Here is an 18,098-nt window from a genome sequence, read left to right as displayed (position 1 = left end):
GAGAGTATTCTTTCATCCTCACAGTATTTATTGTCCTGCATCACCTCTACTACTTCCATACACGTGTACATACGCAGATACGTGCGTGTGCACGCCCACACACACACACACACACACACACACACACACACCCCCCAAACACATACATTGAAAGTGCCTCATCTGAATAAAATGACTCTTTTTCCACTGGATAGCTGTTAATACTTAAATTGCATAACTCCTTTCACATCTCTACTCCTTTTGTGACATAGATACCTCTAAGAAGCAAGAAAACAAAACCAAACACAAAAACCCCACATCAACTTCTGAGTATTTAATTCAAGTGATAATAGTCTCCAAGGGGAGATTGGAGAAAAGATAGCAGTTGTTGCCAACCCCAAGTAAAGGATGGCATCACATGAGAGGACTCAGACCTGCTGCCCACTGAGAAGGGGGCTGCTCTCGCCAACGGAGCAAGGGCGGAAGACCCGGGGTAGACGCAGCCAGTGGATGGCACCATGAGGCAGTTGGGGGCTAGGGAGAGTGGAGCCCTGCTTCTTAAGTCTTTGCCTGATATTGAGAGAAAAAGGGGTAAACTGTTTAGCAATCAGCAAGGGCACCCAGTCTGTGTTTTTACAAAGGGGACACAGCCATCAAAGGTCATTCTCTTGCTTCTGGGGTAAATTCTGTCTATCTCCCATCACTATGCAAGCTTCCTTGCTTTGAGGACCTGGGATAACACAAGCCTGGAGAGCTGCCCTTCAGAACCTTAGTTCACCTCACTCTTCCATTTTTAGTATTCTTAATAACAGTCATCAATATCATTGATTGTGCTCTGGCTACAAAGTCAGGTGCTTGACCCACAATGATCCTAGTCCTTGTAACAACTCTGCATAGCAAGTACTACGTTTCCTGATTTTTGAATGAGGAAATAGGCTTCAGAGAGGTGAAGCTACTTGCCCAAGATCCCATAGGGACCTGTCGAACTTCCAAGTCTTTCTTGGACATGATATTCCCTAAAAGAAGCTGAATGGTGAAGACCTCACCTGTATATCAGAGATGAAAGCACCACAGCCATCAATACCAGCAAAATGCCCACGAACAGGGGAGACTGCCATAGGCCTGCTTCTTGACCTATTATAACAAGATCCCAGGCAGTGCTTCAGTCAGCATCTGCTACCTACCAACTGGCCTCTGCCCATTGCCTTCTGCATCCTAGCTTTTATCCAAGCACTTACCAGGCATGACGAGCTGGGTGCTGACCATTGCCAGGCTGTTGGCATCAGCTAAGGACACATTGAGACAGTAGATCCCTGAGCCTCCTGTTAGTACCTGATGCAGAACCAGTTGGCAGACTGGGCTGGGTGGGACAGGTTGGCATAGCCTCTGGGCAGGGGGCTGGCACCCTGGTGATGAGATGTCCAAACAAGCTTCCTCTGGCAGCCTGAGAGATACATCAGAGGGTATGGGAAGGGACTCCAGACCCCAAAAAGCAGGGCAACAGTCAACCCAAGATCCCCAACCAACCAATGGTACTCACCCGCCTTGGCAGGACACAGTCAACTCAAATGCATCCCCTTCACTGGACGGCACAGCCTGCAGAATCTCAGCACTCTCAATACCCTCTGCAAAGTTGCAAGATTTAAAAGTTAGGACTCTTGCTGTCTCTTCTCCAAGACCCAGAGACAGGAAAACCTAGAATAGCTCCTCCAGCCCAATCCCAATGCCTTCAGTTGAAGGCATTGTCATCTGGATTGTCTTCCTATCCAGGTGAGGAACTTTCCCAAGGTATGCTTTCACTGACAAGCCCTCCGCAGTACATGCCTCCTCCCTCATCTCAAAATGTAGACAAGACTCACGGACAATGTCCAGGGTGAGAGAATAGGAGCCATATCGATACAGAACACAATCCAGGGGGACTTGCCGCTTGACCAGGATTAAAGTAGCTGTGTCATCCAGCATGGAACTCACAGAGCCTGACAGGAGAAAAGGGAGGAGACAAAGTCAAGAGAGAGGTTACTTGCCCGGAGGTAGAATCCAAGAAGATATTTTCCTTGTAGGGCCAGAGCTACTGGATCTAGGAATACCTGGGAAATCTCATTTTACAGACAAGGATATTGAGGGCCAGAGAACATCACTTTACTCAAGAGCCCTGGTGGCAAAGTTGGTAGCATTTTGTGCTGTTAACCAAAAGGCTGAGCAGCTCCACCGGAGAATGATGGGCAGTCTCCTCCTTTAAGATTTACTGCCGTAGAAACCCCAATGGAGGGTTTCAATGAGCTCGAATTGACTTGGTGGCAGTGAGTTTAAAGCTATCCAGTGATAGAGCTGGAATATCAGAAATCCCCAGATGTTTGTCAAACCATATGCCATGCAAGGTCCTGTGCCAGACCACAGCAATGTGTCCACAGACATAACTTTCACTGTCTCATTTTTGAGAGAGCTCTGGTGGCCTAGTGGTAAGAAGGTTTGCTAAAAGCCTAAAGGCACACAGGTTTTGATCCACTAGCTGTTCCATGGGAGGATAGGCAATCTCCTCCCACGGGATTTACTGGCTCTGAAAATCTGTAGGGCAGTCAGTTATGAGTCGGTTTTGACTAAATGGCACAAAACAGCAACAATTCATTTTTTAGGAGCCCTGGTGGTGCTATGAATTAAGCACTGGGCTACATACCCAATACCACCAGGTGCTTTGAAGAGAAAGATGCTTCCATAAAGATTTACACTTTGGAAACTCTGGAGCTATTCTACTTTGTTTTACAGGATTTCTATGAACTAATGTCAACTTGATGGTTCTGGGTTAGCTTATCTCCTTTCTTCAGTGTTCTTACCATAATTCCAGGCTGAACTGCTTTGGGATGGGAATACAGGAGTGGGACAGGGTGTCAGAATCTGGGAAAGATTTCTGCACATTTATGTTTGGATGGAAAATGAGAGATAAACATTACATAAATAATCACAGTCTATTCCTTGGTCTTCCAACATCCTTAAGGAGTAAGGAAGAAACAAGCTGCCTCCTCATGGCCTAGGGGAAGAACCTTCCTGAATTCTAGATTTATTCCATTTCATTGTGAGGGACTTGAGTGTTTCAAAGCCAGTCAAAGTTGAGAGAAACACAGTGCTAATCAGAGGACTGGGTAATACGTGGGTTGTGTGCATGACTTTTTACCCTTTAGGGTGGTGACGAATGCCCCACTTCAATGACTGTCATTCTCACTGTCCTTTTACCTGTAGTACTTTCTGTAGGTATGAATGGGCTGGCATCTGGACCTTCAGGCTCAGTGCCGACTCCCTCTCCAGGTGAGGTCTCCATCAACTCTGTAGTTGTTAGTGTGACCTGTGCAGCTGTGGTTTCAGAAGGCTGTGCTGCTGACACCTCTACAGATGTGACACCTTTGACTTCTGTAGTTAACACCTCTGTAGGTGTGGTGTCTGTGGTCTCTTTGGTTGGAATCTCTGCAGAAGTGGTACCTACTACCACTGAGGTTGGCCCCTGTCCAGATGTGGTACCAGTGACTTCTGTGGTTGGCAGAGCTGTGGTACCAGAGGGATCTTCAGTTGGCACCTGGCCAGGTGTAGTGCTTCCAACTTCTGCAGTAGGCATCTGCCCTGCTGTGGTGGCTGGGACCTCTGTAGTTGGCATGTACCCATCTGTAGTGCCTGGAACTGGGGAGGAGCCACAGGAGGTAAGGGGAATGGCTGCCTGGAGCACTACTTGGGCAGTGATGGGGCCAGCTTCTCGGTAAGTGTGAGTGACCTCAAGTGCCCGAGAAATCAGGGTCCCACTGTTGTCTCCAAAGTCCCAGGTGTAGGAGAGATCAGCCCCAGCCAAATAGCCACTGGGGTCATGGAGTTGAAGGGCAAAGGTCAGAGGCTGATTTCTCAGGAACTGCTTGTTTCCTCCATCCAAGTCCTGCAGCTGGGATACACTCACAGAGAAGGGAACCTGGTCTGGGATGGGAGCCAGAAAGGTAAGAATTAGAAGAAAGGTAAGAAGTTTATTTCACAGCCATACCTTTCAACCCCAAGCAGACTAGTTGAAACTTTCACTGGCTTGAAGCCCTACATTCCTTTGCCCTTTTCTTCCTGGCTCTGTCCCTTTAAACTTGTACATTTTCTCTTTCCCATCCAGTCAATCCTCTCTACCTCCTGCCCCAAGACTGGCCTTGTTCCTTCCTATGCTCTTACCAGTGATGGTAAAGGATGTGCGGGAGTGTGCGAGCGGCACGTAGCTCCGGGGCCCCCGGCGGTGGTAGACAGTCACTTCCATGGTATGTGTGCCCAGCACTGCTCTGCCTGTGCCAATGCTCAGCCCTGACACAGGGCCTCCCAGAACTTGCCAGTATTGACCTGAGGGTTTTGGAAGGAAAAATAGGGATAACAAAAGTTATCGGTCACAGGAGAGTGAAGGGCAGAATTATAGAAGGGACACTTGAGAGGGGAAGTCAGGAAGTGGGTTGAAGATGGTCGTTTCAGAGGATATTTGAAAGGCTATCTGAAGCTTTGTCTGACGTACTTTGGACATGTTGCAAGGTGGGATCAGTCCTTGGAGAGGGATGTCATGCTTGGGAGGGTGGAGGGACAGTGCAGGGGAGGAAGACTCTCAATGAGGTGGATTGATTGACTCAGTGACTAGGGTAATGGGAGGAGCTGTGTCGAAGACAGTAAGCTTGGCATGGGATAGAGCAGGGTTTAGGGCTGTTTAGGGTCACTGACTTGAAAGCGATTTGGCACATAACAATAATATGATGTAGGGGCAGGGAATGATCCTAATGAGAGGTTCCACAGGGTGGTACTATAATTAGAGAAGAACTCTCAGAAAGAACTATGATAGAGTTTAAAGGACAAGTGCTGTAGAAGAAAAGGGAGTCAGGGAGGAATGAAGATCAGGAGAAATCACAGACATTCAGAGGTAAGGTAAAAAAAAAAAGAAAGATGACCAAACAAAAAGAGGTGAATCCAAGCATGGGTGATAGATACTCCAGGAGTCCCTTACCCCAGGTCTTCCAAACATAAACAAAGCTTCTCCTCGGAGACCGTGAGACATATGGGCAGGGTCCACCATCAGGAAAGATGCAGGTATCATTAGGATCCTGGTGATATACTGGCTGTCCTTCCCATACCCGGCTCCCTGAGAGGTAGATATATAGTCACCTTCAAACAATGGCATATTTTTCCATAAGCCAAAACCCTGACATGAGCTTCTTGAGGTTCAGCGAGGAGCTTTAGAAAGTACATTTTTGGTACCTAGAAAATACATTTTCTATAGTTGGCCTAATGGACAGAAATTGATTTTAATATGCATCCCTCAGGTCTGCTTTTAATTGTTTTTGGTCAAACATTCTTCTAGGTGGTATAGCACCGGTCTGTCGATTTGCTGTACAGAGGTAACTCATGGTTGCTGTAATGCTGAACACTGTGACTCTGATGTGCCAAATGCAATTTTGGTCACCCATGGTGGACAGTGTTTGATGGAGCTCCCTGGTTAAAACAGGCTTAGAAGCAGGAGTGGCATCCACTTTCGAAATAGCTTGCCTCTGGAAACCCTATGAACTTGGAGAAACGAAGAAAGTTATACAAATGTTCAGGTCTTTCATTCATAGGGTTGCTATGAGTCGCCTACGACTTAATGGCACTTAACAACAACATACTATAACCCACTTGAGGTAATTGGTTTTTTTTTTTTTTTTTGTGTGCATGTACCGTCAAATCAGATCTGACTGGTACAGGAGGATATTGCGCCTCCTTCTCCGGCAGAGCATCTGGTGGATTCGAACCGTGTTCCTCTGGGATTGCAGCGCAGTTTCTTGCCACTAGGCCACCAGAGCTCCCCTACCCACTTGAGGTAATTGTTGCTGTTATTGTTAGGTACCACTGAGTCAAGTACAACCCGTAGCAACCCTCTGAACAGCAAAGCAAGGGAAGTACCATCTTGAGGTGGTAGTGAGAGTGAATGAAAAGCATAATTAAAAAACCCTAAAAAAAAAAAAAACCAAAAAAAAAAAAAAAACACCAAACCCCAACCCTGAGTATATACTTGTATAGGAAAAAAAAAAACAACAAACAAATCTGGAAGCTGGAAGACTATCAAGATGTTTAGAATGGCTTCCTCTAGCTCAAACTATATACTGCCACTGAGTCGGTTCCAACTCATAGTGACTATCAGGTTTCCAAGCCTGCAGATCTAAACAGGAGGAGACTGTAGAGACTTTCTCCCTTGGAGGCAGCAGTGAATTCAAACCATGGGAAACCCAAGGCCTTTCAATAGTGGCACAAAATGCTTGGGCCTATGCCACCACAATTCCTTCCCTCCAGCAAATAGGATTTAAAAATAAAACAACATTCAAACAACCTAGCACCAGTTAACGTTTATTGAGCCTTTACTGTAGGCAAGAGCAAGCACTGTGTAATATACACATTTTATTTATTACAGAATTTTAATCCCATTTTAAGGTGAAGAGAATGGTGGCACAAAATGATTAAGTAACTAGCCTAGGATTATACTCTAGTAACAAGTATAAATCCAGATCTATCCAATTTCTAGGTTCGCTAGATTCTGCCGGCTGTCTTCAGGATTGTTGACTTTTCTTTTTGGTTTTCTAATTTTACTATAATACAATATTGTTGTGTTGTCGAGTAACATCAAGTCGGAACCAACCCATCGCTGACCTTCTGATGGGTTTTCAGAGTCAGTTAATCGCATGAGAGGAGAATGCCCGTCCTTTTCCTGTGGAGCAGCTGGCGGATTCAAACTGAATGCCTTTGGGACTGCAGTGCAGTTTCTTACTACTGGGCCACTAGCGCTTCCTTATATCACAAGTATAATTTGTGAAAAAATAGAGGAGGACACACATTCTCCAAGCTCTAGGGACCTAGGGAATGTGAACCATAGAGGTGAGAGACTGAAATGGAGGGGTACTCACCATTGACAGTGGCATTGTTGGCCCAGATGACTTGCCCGTCCAGCATCACCCTTTGGCTTTCAGGGAAGTGCAGGGCAGTAGAGAAGGAGGCATTTGCCCCGATCAGGGTGGGCCCATCATTGCTGACCTTCAGGGCCACCTGGCCACCTGGGTAGAGAAGCTGTATTAGTTAGGACTCTCAGCTTCCCCATACATCTTCTCCTTCCTTACATTCCCAAGCGAGATTCAGTCCAGTTCTTCCTCCTCTTCCCAGTGCTTCCTCCTACCCCTGAACTGCCACATCCTTACCTTTCCAGCAGTCTGACCCCTGGACTTCTGTCCACTCTGGATATAGTTTCCTGTTCCAGACTTTGGTCCTGAGCTGCCTCGAGACATCCAGCCAATCCCGCTCTCTGGGTTCTAAGAGGAATAAACCAAGAGGGCCACCAGGTCATACTCAGTCCCTTTTCAGAAGGTAACATTCTACCTCACGTCACTCCACTCATTCTCACATATGAAGTGTACTTTCATTTACTGAATACCTATCAGCACCAGGCACTGTGATACGTAGAAAGAAATTAGGGAATATATATGACTTGAACCTGCAGCGTTAATGTGAGAGGTCCTAGAAGGAATCAAGATGAAGTACAGGAAATAGATATATACAAAATAACTATATAAGTTCTTTGTTGTTGTCTACCTTCCAGCGAGAACCAATTCATAGCTGACCTTACAGTGGGTTTTTACAGGCAGTAAATCACACAGGAGGAGACTGCTCATTTCTCTCTCTCTCGGTAGTTAGTGGATTTGAACTACCAACCTTTGGGTTGGAAGCATAATGCCTTACCACTAAGCCATCAGAGTTACCTATATAACCTGTGTTGTTGTAGTGTACCATTGCATCAGAACCAACCCGTGCTGCTCCTCCAGAGGGTTCTCAAAGGCAGTTAACTGTGAGGGAGGAGATTGCCCATCTTTCTCCTGCAGAGCACCCAGTGGATTCAAACCGCATGCCTTTGGGATTGCAGGGCAGCTTCTTACCATTAGGCTACCAGAGCTCCTAACCTATAGGACATATAACTAATAATCTGTAAGACAGAATAGAATAACCCCATAGAGTTTCCAGGGTTCTTGGTTGTTAGCAAGCGGACTGCAACATCTTTCTCTTGCAGAGCAGTTTGGTGGGTTCAGTCGCAAATTAGCAGTCATGTGTTCAATCACATACAACCAGTACTAGCTATATAATTCAGGGTGCTGTTTAACACATGTGGTACACTAGATATATATGAAGTCAAATGAAATGCAGACTAAATAGATTAATTTTATTTTGGTGAAGTATGAATTAGTATTGAGCCTGGCAGATGAAGTATTCCAGAAGAAGGACCAGCATTGGCCAACACATGGTAGCATGGAAGTAAGTGAGGAATGCTTCATCTTCCTGGAGAATAGTAATGTGGATGAGGAACTCTGTGAGAGGCAAGGCTAAGTACCAGCCTAAGGAGTTTGCTCTTTACCTTGTAGGCTGATTCACCTCAGATGGTATTTGTTTTTAATTGAGATATTATTAAGTCACATGCCATAAAAAAATCACCCTTCAGAAGCTTCTGAACTCAGATCAGATTTGTGTTTTAAAAAAATAATTGTAACAAACTAAGAGAAAGATAAATCAGTTAGGAAGAGGCTAAACATGGGGATAGAGAAGACAGAAAATGATTTGCCTAACCAAGAGAGAAATGTGAGAAAAAGAATCTAATGAAATCCATATGCCCTCACCTAGATCTGAAAACCATCAACATTTTGCTACATTTGATTTATCCTCTTTTGCTTGTTTATTTCACTAAAGCATTTAAAAGCAGATGCCAGACTATTTGTTATCGGAAATGTACAGATTCATTATGTATCTGTAAAATATTAATGTTTTCCTGCATTGAGCAGTGAGTGATCATATACAAAATGGCCAAACCCATTCCATGTAAAACTGTCATGAATATTATTAAAATATTTTATTATGATTTTTAAGATAATTATCAAAAAAGTAAGCACAATTTTTCAAGAGTCCCAAGTGGCCAGGTATACACAGAATGTTTCAAGAAAGGGCTGCACTGGGGAAAATCAGAGAAGGAAAGGATTTAGAGGTTGAAGCACACACGAGGAAAGTCAGATGATAGAAATCTTCCTAGAAATGTGTGAGCCCAGGAATCTAGAGACATGAGGACTGAAATATGATATGTGTATTTCAGTATGGCAGAAACTATGCCAGTCATTTTCTCCAGTCTACTGGAAATCTAATTGGTTCTTTGATGGGGAGGATCTGAAACCATCACATTGAACATCACATCATTAGAGTAAGCAAAGTCATGAGACACCCCATTCTTTCTACATTCCCAGCCCTCCCTTCTTAGTGCAGCACGGGACAGTCCAGACCCTCTTGCCACTTCCAACCCCACCCCTTACTCCTGTCACGAGGCTTCAATCCCCCAGACCCTCTCACCACCTCCAACCCCACCCCTAACTCCTGTCACGAGGCTTCAATCCCCCAGAGCCCTTTCATGTGATGCTCAGCTGAGACCCCTCTGCCTGTCTGTCTCAGACCAGAACAAAAGGTCTAGGCTATATGTTCACCCACTTCCATCCCAAGTGGAGCAAGGTTGTTCAAACTTAGCCTTCTTTTCCAATACAACATTCTCCTACTCCTTACTCTAAATCTCCCATTTCAAGTGCCCAAGGTGTCACCTAGAAAGTCTCTTATCCATTTCACCCTTTAAAGCTCCTATGGGGATCTCAGAACTATGGCCACAGAGACCCACTTTGCCCCTCCTAACTCAATCTCAAGTCTTGGTGAGGGGAGAGCAGCTCAGAGGCCCAGTCTCTCACTAAATCAGAAGTGTAGGAGTAGCCTGAAGCCTTGCCTGGGGGAGCTGGTATCTCCAGTTATAAAAATCAAACCAATGCAGATGAGCTGACCCCATGTGTTATATCGATCCCTGAAGATACAGTGGATAATCTCAGAGGCTAATGGAAAGGTTTTCCCTAGTCGTTGTGTGTGAAAAGATGTGGCCGACTACTTCTGTAAAGAATTATAGCCTTGTATGGAACGGTTCTACTCTGTCCTTTAGGGTCACTCAAAGTCAGAATCAACAAGTTTTGTCAGTTTGTTTTAGTTAGAGTAGAAGAGTTCCAAAGGATTTTCTTGGCTATAATCTCTAAAGAAGCAGCTTGCTTCTTCCATGGTCACTAAGTAGGTTCCAACCACCATTTAGTTTAGCAGACATGGCAAGCTGCAAAAAAACAGAGTAGGTGTTCAACCCCCAAACTGCACCCACACTCACCTTCTGTGGCCGCCAGAGCCAGCAGGACACCCATCAGAGTCACATGAAGGATACACCTTCTCAGCACTGGATGCATTCTGGCCTCCCTTCTAGCAACCAAAGAAGCCAGGGGGCTGAGACAAACCTCTATATAATAAAGGGGAGTTCATTTGCATAGCCCTTCCTCTCTTCAGTTTGGGAGGGACCAGGGGACTGAAGAGGCTGCTTTAACAAAGATTTCTGGTTCCTGGACACTCCCCATCCCTCTACGCAATGACGGTTTCTCCTTTACACTTTGACAAACTCCGTCCCCCTTCTCTAAGGTAAGGCTGCCTAGACATCTACCCCTCAAGACACTCTTCATCATGGAAGAGTGAATTAGTTGTTTTGAGTCAAAGCAAGAACTTCTCAAAAAGAAACAGAGATCCTGCCTCCAAGCAAAGAGTCAGTAGTTGGGTGGACTGAGACAGAAGTCATGTCTCTGAGGCCCAGGAGTTCCTCAGAATGTTTAATATTCCCATCTTCCAGATTTTCAAAGGTGGCTCCTAGGGCCAGGTGGAATTTTAAGTCGATGCACAGTATCTGCAGGGGTAATGAACTAATCTCAACAGAGTTTGTGCATTGGCCGAAAACGCAAGTCTAAATCAGGTACTTCGAGGGGAAAAAAGTATTGAACAGCCGCGCCACTAAGGCAGAAACTTAAGCCGCCTTCAGGTCAGACTTGGGAGGGGCTGGGCCACTGGCGGGAGCTTCAGCAGGCGCCCGGCTTGTCACCGCCGCTCTGACGTGCGCCAATAGGAAAGGCCGTGGGCGGGGCCAGGGAAACGCGGGAAGAAGGGGCGGGGCCTCGGGCGGCGGTCGGGAACTGGAGGGGACGGTAACATTGTTTCAAGTTGGACAAATCGACTAGAGACAGCAATCCGCTGCATTCCAACCCGACCTAGGGCCTGGGTGCCGGGCGGAGTCTCTTCCTCCTCCCCAGCTCTGAGTCGGGGCCCTCTTTCTGCAGGGTTCCCAGGCCCCACGTCCGGGGCCGGGCTGCCCCGACTCGCCAGCGCGCTTCATGGAGAACTTCCAAAAGGTGGAAAAGATCGGAGAGGGGACGTACGGAGTTGTGTACAAAGCCAAAAACAAGCTGACGGGAGAGGTGGTAGCACTTAAGAAAATCCGCTTGGACACGTGAGTGGCTTCAGTGCTTGTAACGGGGGACTCTGTTTGGTGCCCCCTCCGTGGGCGGGTTGCCGTCCAGGGACCGGAAGGTAGTAGGGAGGGACTTGTTTTCCAGTGGGGAGGTGGGCGAGGGGTCAAACTGCAGTTTCCTCGCGGCAAATGTAGTGTAGGTTAGAATCCACGGAAAACTTCTCCAAACTGAGCCCGAGCGGTGTCTGCAATAGGCAATCAGACAGATTGAAGTAGAGGAACGAGGCCTCTGGGACTCCCTTAATATGGATTTCCTGGAACCAGGGAAGAGTACCTCTCTGAAAGAGGAGCCCTCTTCTCTGCCCCAACTCCACCCTCATTTTAGAATTCTCTCCCTTTGAAAAGAATGACAGTTGAACTTCACTGGCTGCTCTGGGGAGGCTGGGTGCTGCTCCCTCTTTTTTTTTTTTTCTGTTGCCTTGTTTCTGAACTACATTGGGTAACCTCACTTTAAACACCTCTGGTTAAGAGAAAATGATGACCTTAATGAGTCCAAAATCTACTATTCCCTGTTCCACTCAGGAATTGACTCCTCGGGTATATTTTCTCTTCCCTCTCTCTCCTTGGGTGGTTCTTCCTTTGAGGAAAAGGAACGACTGGGGTGGAGAAAAGGAATATTTGTAACCAAATGTCCATCTTTGTTCTCCCAACCCCTGCAAGTGAGACAGAGGGTGTACCCAGTACTGCCATCCGAGAAATTTCTCTGCTTAAGGAGCTTAACCACCCTAATATTGTCAAGTAAGTATATCTAGGGGGTAGGTAGCTTGATGACAAGAGTTCAGCTTTGTCTTTGTAGGCCATTTCTCCCTCTCACCTTTACCCTGCATCTCCCTTCCCTAGGCTGCTGGATGTCATCCATACAGAAAACAAACTCTACCTAGTTTTTGAGTTTCTGCACCAGGATCTTAAGAAATTTATGGATGCTTCTACCCTCACTGGTATTCCTCTTCCCCTGATCAAGGTAATCCTTCTCATCAACTCCTCCTGAGGATGACCATGTTTTCGGGGGACTTCTTGTTGTGTACCACTGAAGAATCAAAAATGACTCATAGTTGATCACTCAGCCAAACACAAAATATGAGATTTGAATCCACCAGCTGCCAATGCAAAGGTATGAAGTTTTAATCCACCAGCTGCTCCACAGGAGATATGGGCAGTTTCCTCCTGTGTGATTTACTGCCTCTGAAAACCCACTGGAGGATCAGCTAAGGGTACTCAACAGGTCATAACAAAAACAAATCGCATGGGAGGAGATTGCCCATCTTTTTCCTGAGGAGCAGCTGGTGATTTGAACCTTGTGTCTTTATGTTGGCCGCCAAGTCTTTACCACTAAGCCGCCACACCAGAGCTCTCTTTTTAGGGAGACTGGAGGTAGACAATAAAGATTGAGTGATGATCTTGGCTCCTTTCACAGCTTTTATTCCCTATGCACACCCCCACCCCCACCCTCTTTTGTGGCTCTTTCTCTGCTCATTATACTCATTAACCCTAAGGTTGGGCAGGAGAATCAAAGAAGTTCAAACTCTAGTGAGTCAGTTTAGCAGCGCAGGTGGGAGAGAAGATGAAACAGATAAATTAGATTTCAGATCACTTTGTAGGTTCCTTCAAAATCCTTTTCACCTGTTTCTTACATGGGAGAAATAGCCATTGAGTTTTTTGTTTAAAACTTTATTCTCTACCCCTTGAATGACTTTTAACTGAATAAACAACTATTTATTCAATAGTGCATGGAGGGAGACCTTGGGGGGCACTAAGTATTAAGAGTTTGGCTACTACCCAAATATTGGTGATTAGAAGCCACTCAAGAGGTACCTACGAAGAAATTCTTGGTGATTTACTTGCAAGAGGTAATCTTTCTCCACTTCTCATTGCTGTCGAGTAAGAACTGGCACTTAGCCGACCTTCCATTGGGCTTCATACGTACACATTGGGTGGCACCATCTGCACTGAAAAGCAGATTCTGTGGCCTTTGAGTTAGCAGCACAACTCCTCAGGGACTAGCCCGCAGAGCTCTCAAAAGGGCACAGTCTATGTGCAGTTCTACTCTGAAACAAATGAGGGCGCCGTGAGCAGAATCAACTTGACAGCAACTGGTTTGGGTTTTGGTTTTAGTCAATGAGTATTTATTGGGTACCTTCAATGTGCTAGGCTTGTAATATGGAAAAGGAATGAAAAACTGAATAAAATCTCATCCCTATCTTCACTGGACTTACAGTCCAGTGAGAGAAATAGCTTATAATATGTAATGCTAAACCAAAGATTCCTGGGTGTTGGAAATGGTATGCATTCAGCTGGTAATGAAAAGATTGGCACTTTGAACCTTGGCACTGTGGACTAGGTCTGGTAAACTGCTTTCATAAAGATCACAGCCAAGAAAACCCTTTAGAGCAATTCTCCTCTAACAAATGAGAGGTCTCTTCAAAGTCACAAACTAACAACACACACACACAAGCATTTAATTCTAATTCAACATAAGTAAGAGCTTTAGGGGCACAGGACATACAGAATCATTGAATTGGAGAAATAGTCCTTGCCTTTTCTCCTTTGTCAGAGCTATCTGTTCCAGCTGCTCCAGGGCCTAGCTTTCTGCCATTCTCATCGGGTTCTACACCGAGACCTCAAACCACAGAATCTGCTTATCAATGCAGATGGAGCCATCAAACTTGCTGACTTTGGACTAGCCAGAGCCTTTGGAGTCCCTGTTCGTACCTACACCCATGAGGTGAGTCCATTTGATGCTTTTCTTCTATTAGCTCCAAAGAGATGGTCATGAGGATATCCATAAAACTGCTAAAAAATGCCCAGGAATTTCTCTCAGTTGTTGGAAATAATCTCCAGTACCCCCAAGAAATTTTAGTGTATGCACGAAATTCACTTGTGGGTCTAACTGGGCTTAGATAGATACCAAGCTGAGAAGGCTAAACACCATTAAATTATGACTGTCTCAGATTTTCCAGAAAGTTCTTACATTTGGAATTTGTATAATATTATCTTTAGAACCATGAATTAGGCTCCCACTGGGCGAAGAAATCCTACCTCAGGGAAGCCAGAGGGTAGGAAGCTGAGAGTAGGTAAAGCAAAGAAAGATGAGAATTTCTACCCTTTCTCTTTCTATTCTTGTGTCCCTTCCCCCTTCCAGGTAGTCACCCTTTGGTATCGGGCACCTGAAATCCTTCTGGGATGCAAATACTACTCCACAGCTGTAGACATCTGGAGCCTGGGCTGCATTTTTGCAGAGATGGTATGTAGGTATGCCAGGTTCCACCTAATTCACTCCTCTCTGCCTCTAAGAACAGAACTAAGTGTTGAGAATTTGCAGTCCTTTTATCCCTTCTAGGGATTTGTGTAGAGTAATTCCAAGGAGGAGAGGGCTAGATGGGACAGTTGCCCTGATATCAACCACAATATTAGATTATCTCAGAACAGCCTCATCATCCCGGTATACATCTCTTATCCCAAAAGCTCAGGAATGTGGTAAAGCCCACTGTGTCCACCTCATCTACACTTTTAATTGAAACTGCAAATTCAGGTCATTTACCCTCTGTCTCTAGTTTTTCAGATTGAAGAATCACGGAGGCCCAGCCTAATGTGGGAGCACCCACTCTCTTTAATACAACAGTAAAGTGGGCTGAGTTATCAAATCAGGAATCTCTTTTTTTGGTCCTTAGTCTGGGTTATAACTGAGGGCTTATAGATCATTAGCATATATACATATATAGTACACTTCCCCCTAGTGCATTACCTTAAAATTGCCAGTATTCCTCTCTCAATTCATCAAAAAATATTTGTTAAGCACCTAGTGTGTACCCAGCACCATGCTAAGTGCTGTGGGGAACACAGAAGAAATGGAAGACACAGTCTCTGCCCGCTGTGCTCCTATCTAGAAGTGGCTGCATCACAAGGAGGGGGGATGACTGCAGTGTCTACCCCATACCCCGTGAGTGGCTTGCGATCCCTTTGCTATGTGTCAGTGGCACCCTAGACATTCACCCCCTCCTAGCCCCATTCAGCCTTGGGGATCTGCAAAACCGTACTTGGGGGAAGGAAGATGAGGGTAAAAAGACAGATAAAGGGACTTCATTGTCTCAGGCTCTGTGTGACTGACCCCATGAAAGGCCCTGGGTGGGGGAGAGTCATGGGGCCCTGCTGATCTTCCAATGCCTGTGGGAACGTTCCTTGTATATGGGGCAGTTTTAACTGTTCTCAGTGGGATTTGGTTTTTCCTCTCCTCATCCTCAGGTGACCCGTCGGGCCCTATTTCCTGGCGATTCTGAAATTGACCAACTTTTCCGGATCTTTCGAACTCTGGGCACTCCAGATGAGACCGTTTGGCCAGGAGTTACTTCTATGCCTGATTATAAGGCGAGTTTCCCCAAGTGGGCCCGGCAAGATTTTAGCAAAGTTGTGCCTCCTCTGGATGAAGATGGACGGAGCTTGTTATCGGTGAGAGTGGGAGTTGAGAACCTTTTTTTTTTTTTCATTTTCTTCCCCATGTCAGAGTTTTTCTATTGTGAAGGAAGGATGAGACCCTAGACTCTGGTTCTTAATATTCCCTTCACCCCTTTCAGCATCCTGAGAAGGTTTGGATATGGGAGGAAGGAAATGGAAACTTTGCCTTAGGGAAAATGAATTTTGGTTCTTAATTTCTCTGAACACTTACTGCCAACCCAGTCCACTATTACATCATCTGAAATCAGTACACATCTATCTCTCCCTCCAGCAAATGCTGCACTACGACCCCAACAAACGCATTTCAGCAAAGGCGGCTCTGGCTCACCCTTTCTTCCAGGATGTGACCAAACCAGTACCCCACCTTCGACTCTGATGTCCTCCTCCCAGATCCCACCTCCCAAATTCACCCTCTCTGCCAGTGTGTGCCTGACCAGGATTGAATCTGATTCTTTTGGACTCAGGTGGGCCCCTCTGATCTTGTATGACTGCCATAACACTCATCTTACCCTCTTGGCCAGCCAGCTCTGAGGATACAGGGAATGGAGGGAGAGATGGAAATGAAAGGGAGTTTCAGTGTTAGATGCACTTAAAACAGCCTCTACCAACCTAACGAATTTTAGAACCAACTGGGATTGGTTTTCAAAAGTAGACCCCCACACCAACCCCAATTGGGTTTGCCATCTATAAGTCATTTCTGAATGCCCCACAGTTATATTATTATCTGTGTCTGGGAGTTGACAGGGCCCCTAAGCCTCATGCTGCCAGTGCTTTTGTAAGGCCAACTGACAGCAAAGGACTAAGTTGGAACTTTTGAAGACCAAGAAAAAAAAACAAACACAGAGAGGTGTCTGGTTTAAGGAATTAGGTTAAAAAATAGATCCAATCAATTTATACCCTAGTTTTAGTGTTCACCTCACCTAACAGACTAGGAGGATTTAGTAACTAACTCTACTGGAGTTACAGTAGAAATGATTGCTCCCAGCCACCTTCTGTGACCAAGAAAAAAATCTAGGAGGCTCTGGGATGGGGTCTGTGTATAATCTAGGCCCACTGTTTCATTGTAGCCTGATAAAACAGGTAAAAGATGTTTTAATTTTTGCTCATTTTTAAGGTTGTTATGTTTTGTTGGTTGTCAGGGGCCCCTGCTCTAGTTTTCCTCAGAAAGCTACTCCCTTACCCTCCAGGAATGGATATTAAGGTTTAGTTATCATTTTGAGAATGCTGACACTTTTTCAGGGCTGTGATTGAGCAGGGACACTGGGGAAAAATATTTCTTTAAAAGAAGGATGAACAATTATATATATTTCAGATTGTAGCAGTTTTTAAAGTCATTGAGGGGTTGTCGGGAGATTAGTTTCCATGTGCACCTTGGAGTTTTGTAATGTGAATATTAAAAAAAAATAGTGTTGCTTTTTTTTTCTTTTTATGACTGTCTCTTTTTCCATGACTTATTCTTAAGTGCTTTTGGTGTGAACATTATTTGTAATTTAGTTTGATTCATTAAAAAAAAAAACAAAACCACCTTGCTCATTTTGTATAGTTCATCCCTTTTCTGTGTGTACCTTTTTTTTTTTTTTTGATGTATGTCAAATCAGATCTGACTGGTACAGGAGGAGATTGTTCCTCCTTCTCCAGCAGAGCATCTGGTGGATTTTGTGTGTACCTTTATTTTATTGAAAGAAAAATGTATGAGAGAAAATATGTGTCTGTCTGATAACTGGTTTCAGATCCCTTGTTTCTTAATCTCTCTGTAATGCTACTTACTCCACCTCATGCTGGCATCTATGATGCAGTTGAATGGTAGTGAGAATGGGGAAAAATATTAGTGTTCCAGTTTTACCTGGAGAAAATGTAAACTCTGAGGTTAGGTAACTTTCCATCTCTCTAGTAAACAGCATAATCCGAGTAATGGGAAGAACACTGGTCTAATTTCAAAGTTCAAACAAAGCCTATTTATTTCTTACTTCACTGCCCCACAAATTTTCGCATACACACAAATAGCAGTTTCGGAATTTTTTAATTTTTTTTTTTTTTGTGGAAAGATTTTTTAAATTTATTTACTCTTTTTGAGTGAGACACTAGATCATACTGGTTTTTCATTTGATCATTTATGCATATTTTGTTTTATAACATTGTAATTACAATTTCCTTTGATTATTCATATGCATTTTGTTGTAGAACATGAATTGCAATTAATTAATTAACGACAATGTCTTATCACAATATATGTTGTCTTTTTTTTTAATAATTTTAATGA

At 44.8% G+C, this 18,098-nt stretch overlaps 2 protein-coding genes across 5 annotated transcripts; one reads left to right on the top strand and one right to left on the bottom strand.

Moving 5' to 3' along the window:
* Positions 1 to 407: 407 nt before the first annotated feature.
* Positions 408 to 10,286, bottom strand: PMEL (premelanosome protein). Of its 2 annotated transcripts, XM_006897649.1 has the most exons (11): positions 10,211 to 10,286; positions 7,191 to 7,301; positions 6,903 to 7,049; positions 4,976 to 5,110; positions 4,168 to 4,329; positions 3,208 to 3,930; positions 1,839 to 1,955; positions 1,520 to 1,604; positions 1,218 to 1,423; positions 1,026 to 1,113; positions 408 to 549 (listed from the first exon to the last, which is right to left on the bottom strand). In XM_006897649.1, exons 1-11 carry the CDS (start codon positions 10,284 to 10,286, stop codon positions 408 to 410), a joined length of 1,992 nt encoding a protein of 663 aa, XP_006897711.1. The 2 variants fall into 2 exon arrangements, with proteins under 2 accessions (XP_006897711.1, XP_006897712.1); XM_006897650.1 differs by lacking the exons at positions 6,903 to 7,049; positions 7,191 to 7,301.
* Positions 10,287 to 11,015: 729 nt separating this feature from the next.
* Positions 11,016 to 16,448, top strand: CDK2 (cyclin-dependent kinase 2). 3 transcript variants are annotated; one of them, XM_006897646.1, is made up of 8 exons: positions 11,253 to 11,368; positions 12,050 to 12,127; positions 12,230 to 12,350; positions 13,941 to 14,111; positions 14,529 to 14,630; positions 15,183 to 15,326; positions 15,629 to 15,832; positions 16,110 to 16,214. In XM_006897646.1, the coding sequence occupies exons 1-8, from the start codon at positions 11,253 to 11,255 to the stop codon at positions 16,212 to 16,214; spliced, it is 1,041 nt and encodes a 346-aa protein (XP_006897708.1). The 3 variants fall into 3 exon arrangements, with proteins under 3 accessions (XP_006897709.1, XP_006897710.1, XP_006897708.1); XM_006897647.1 differs by lacking the exon at positions 15,183 to 15,326 and having other exon boundaries at positions 11,016 to 11,368; positions 16,110 to 16,448; XM_006897648.1 differs by lacking the exons at positions 14,529 to 14,630; positions 15,183 to 15,326 and having other exon boundaries at positions 11,016 to 11,368; positions 16,110 to 16,215.
* The last annotated feature ends 1,650 nt before the right edge of the window (positions 16,449 to 18,098 follow it).

The sequence above is a fragment of the Elephantulus edwardii genome, unplaced genomic scaffold (assembly GCF_000299155.1).
Source record: "Elephantulus edwardii isolate Elephantulus edwardi_28Jun2011 unplaced genomic scaffold, EleEdw1.0 scaffold00212, whole genome shotgun sequence".
In the NCBI taxonomy this organism is placed as follows: domain Eukaryota; kingdom Metazoa; phylum Chordata; class Mammalia; order Macroscelidea; family Macroscelididae; genus Elephantulus; species Elephantulus edwardii.
This window is presented reverse-complemented; position numbering and strand designations above follow the sequence as displayed.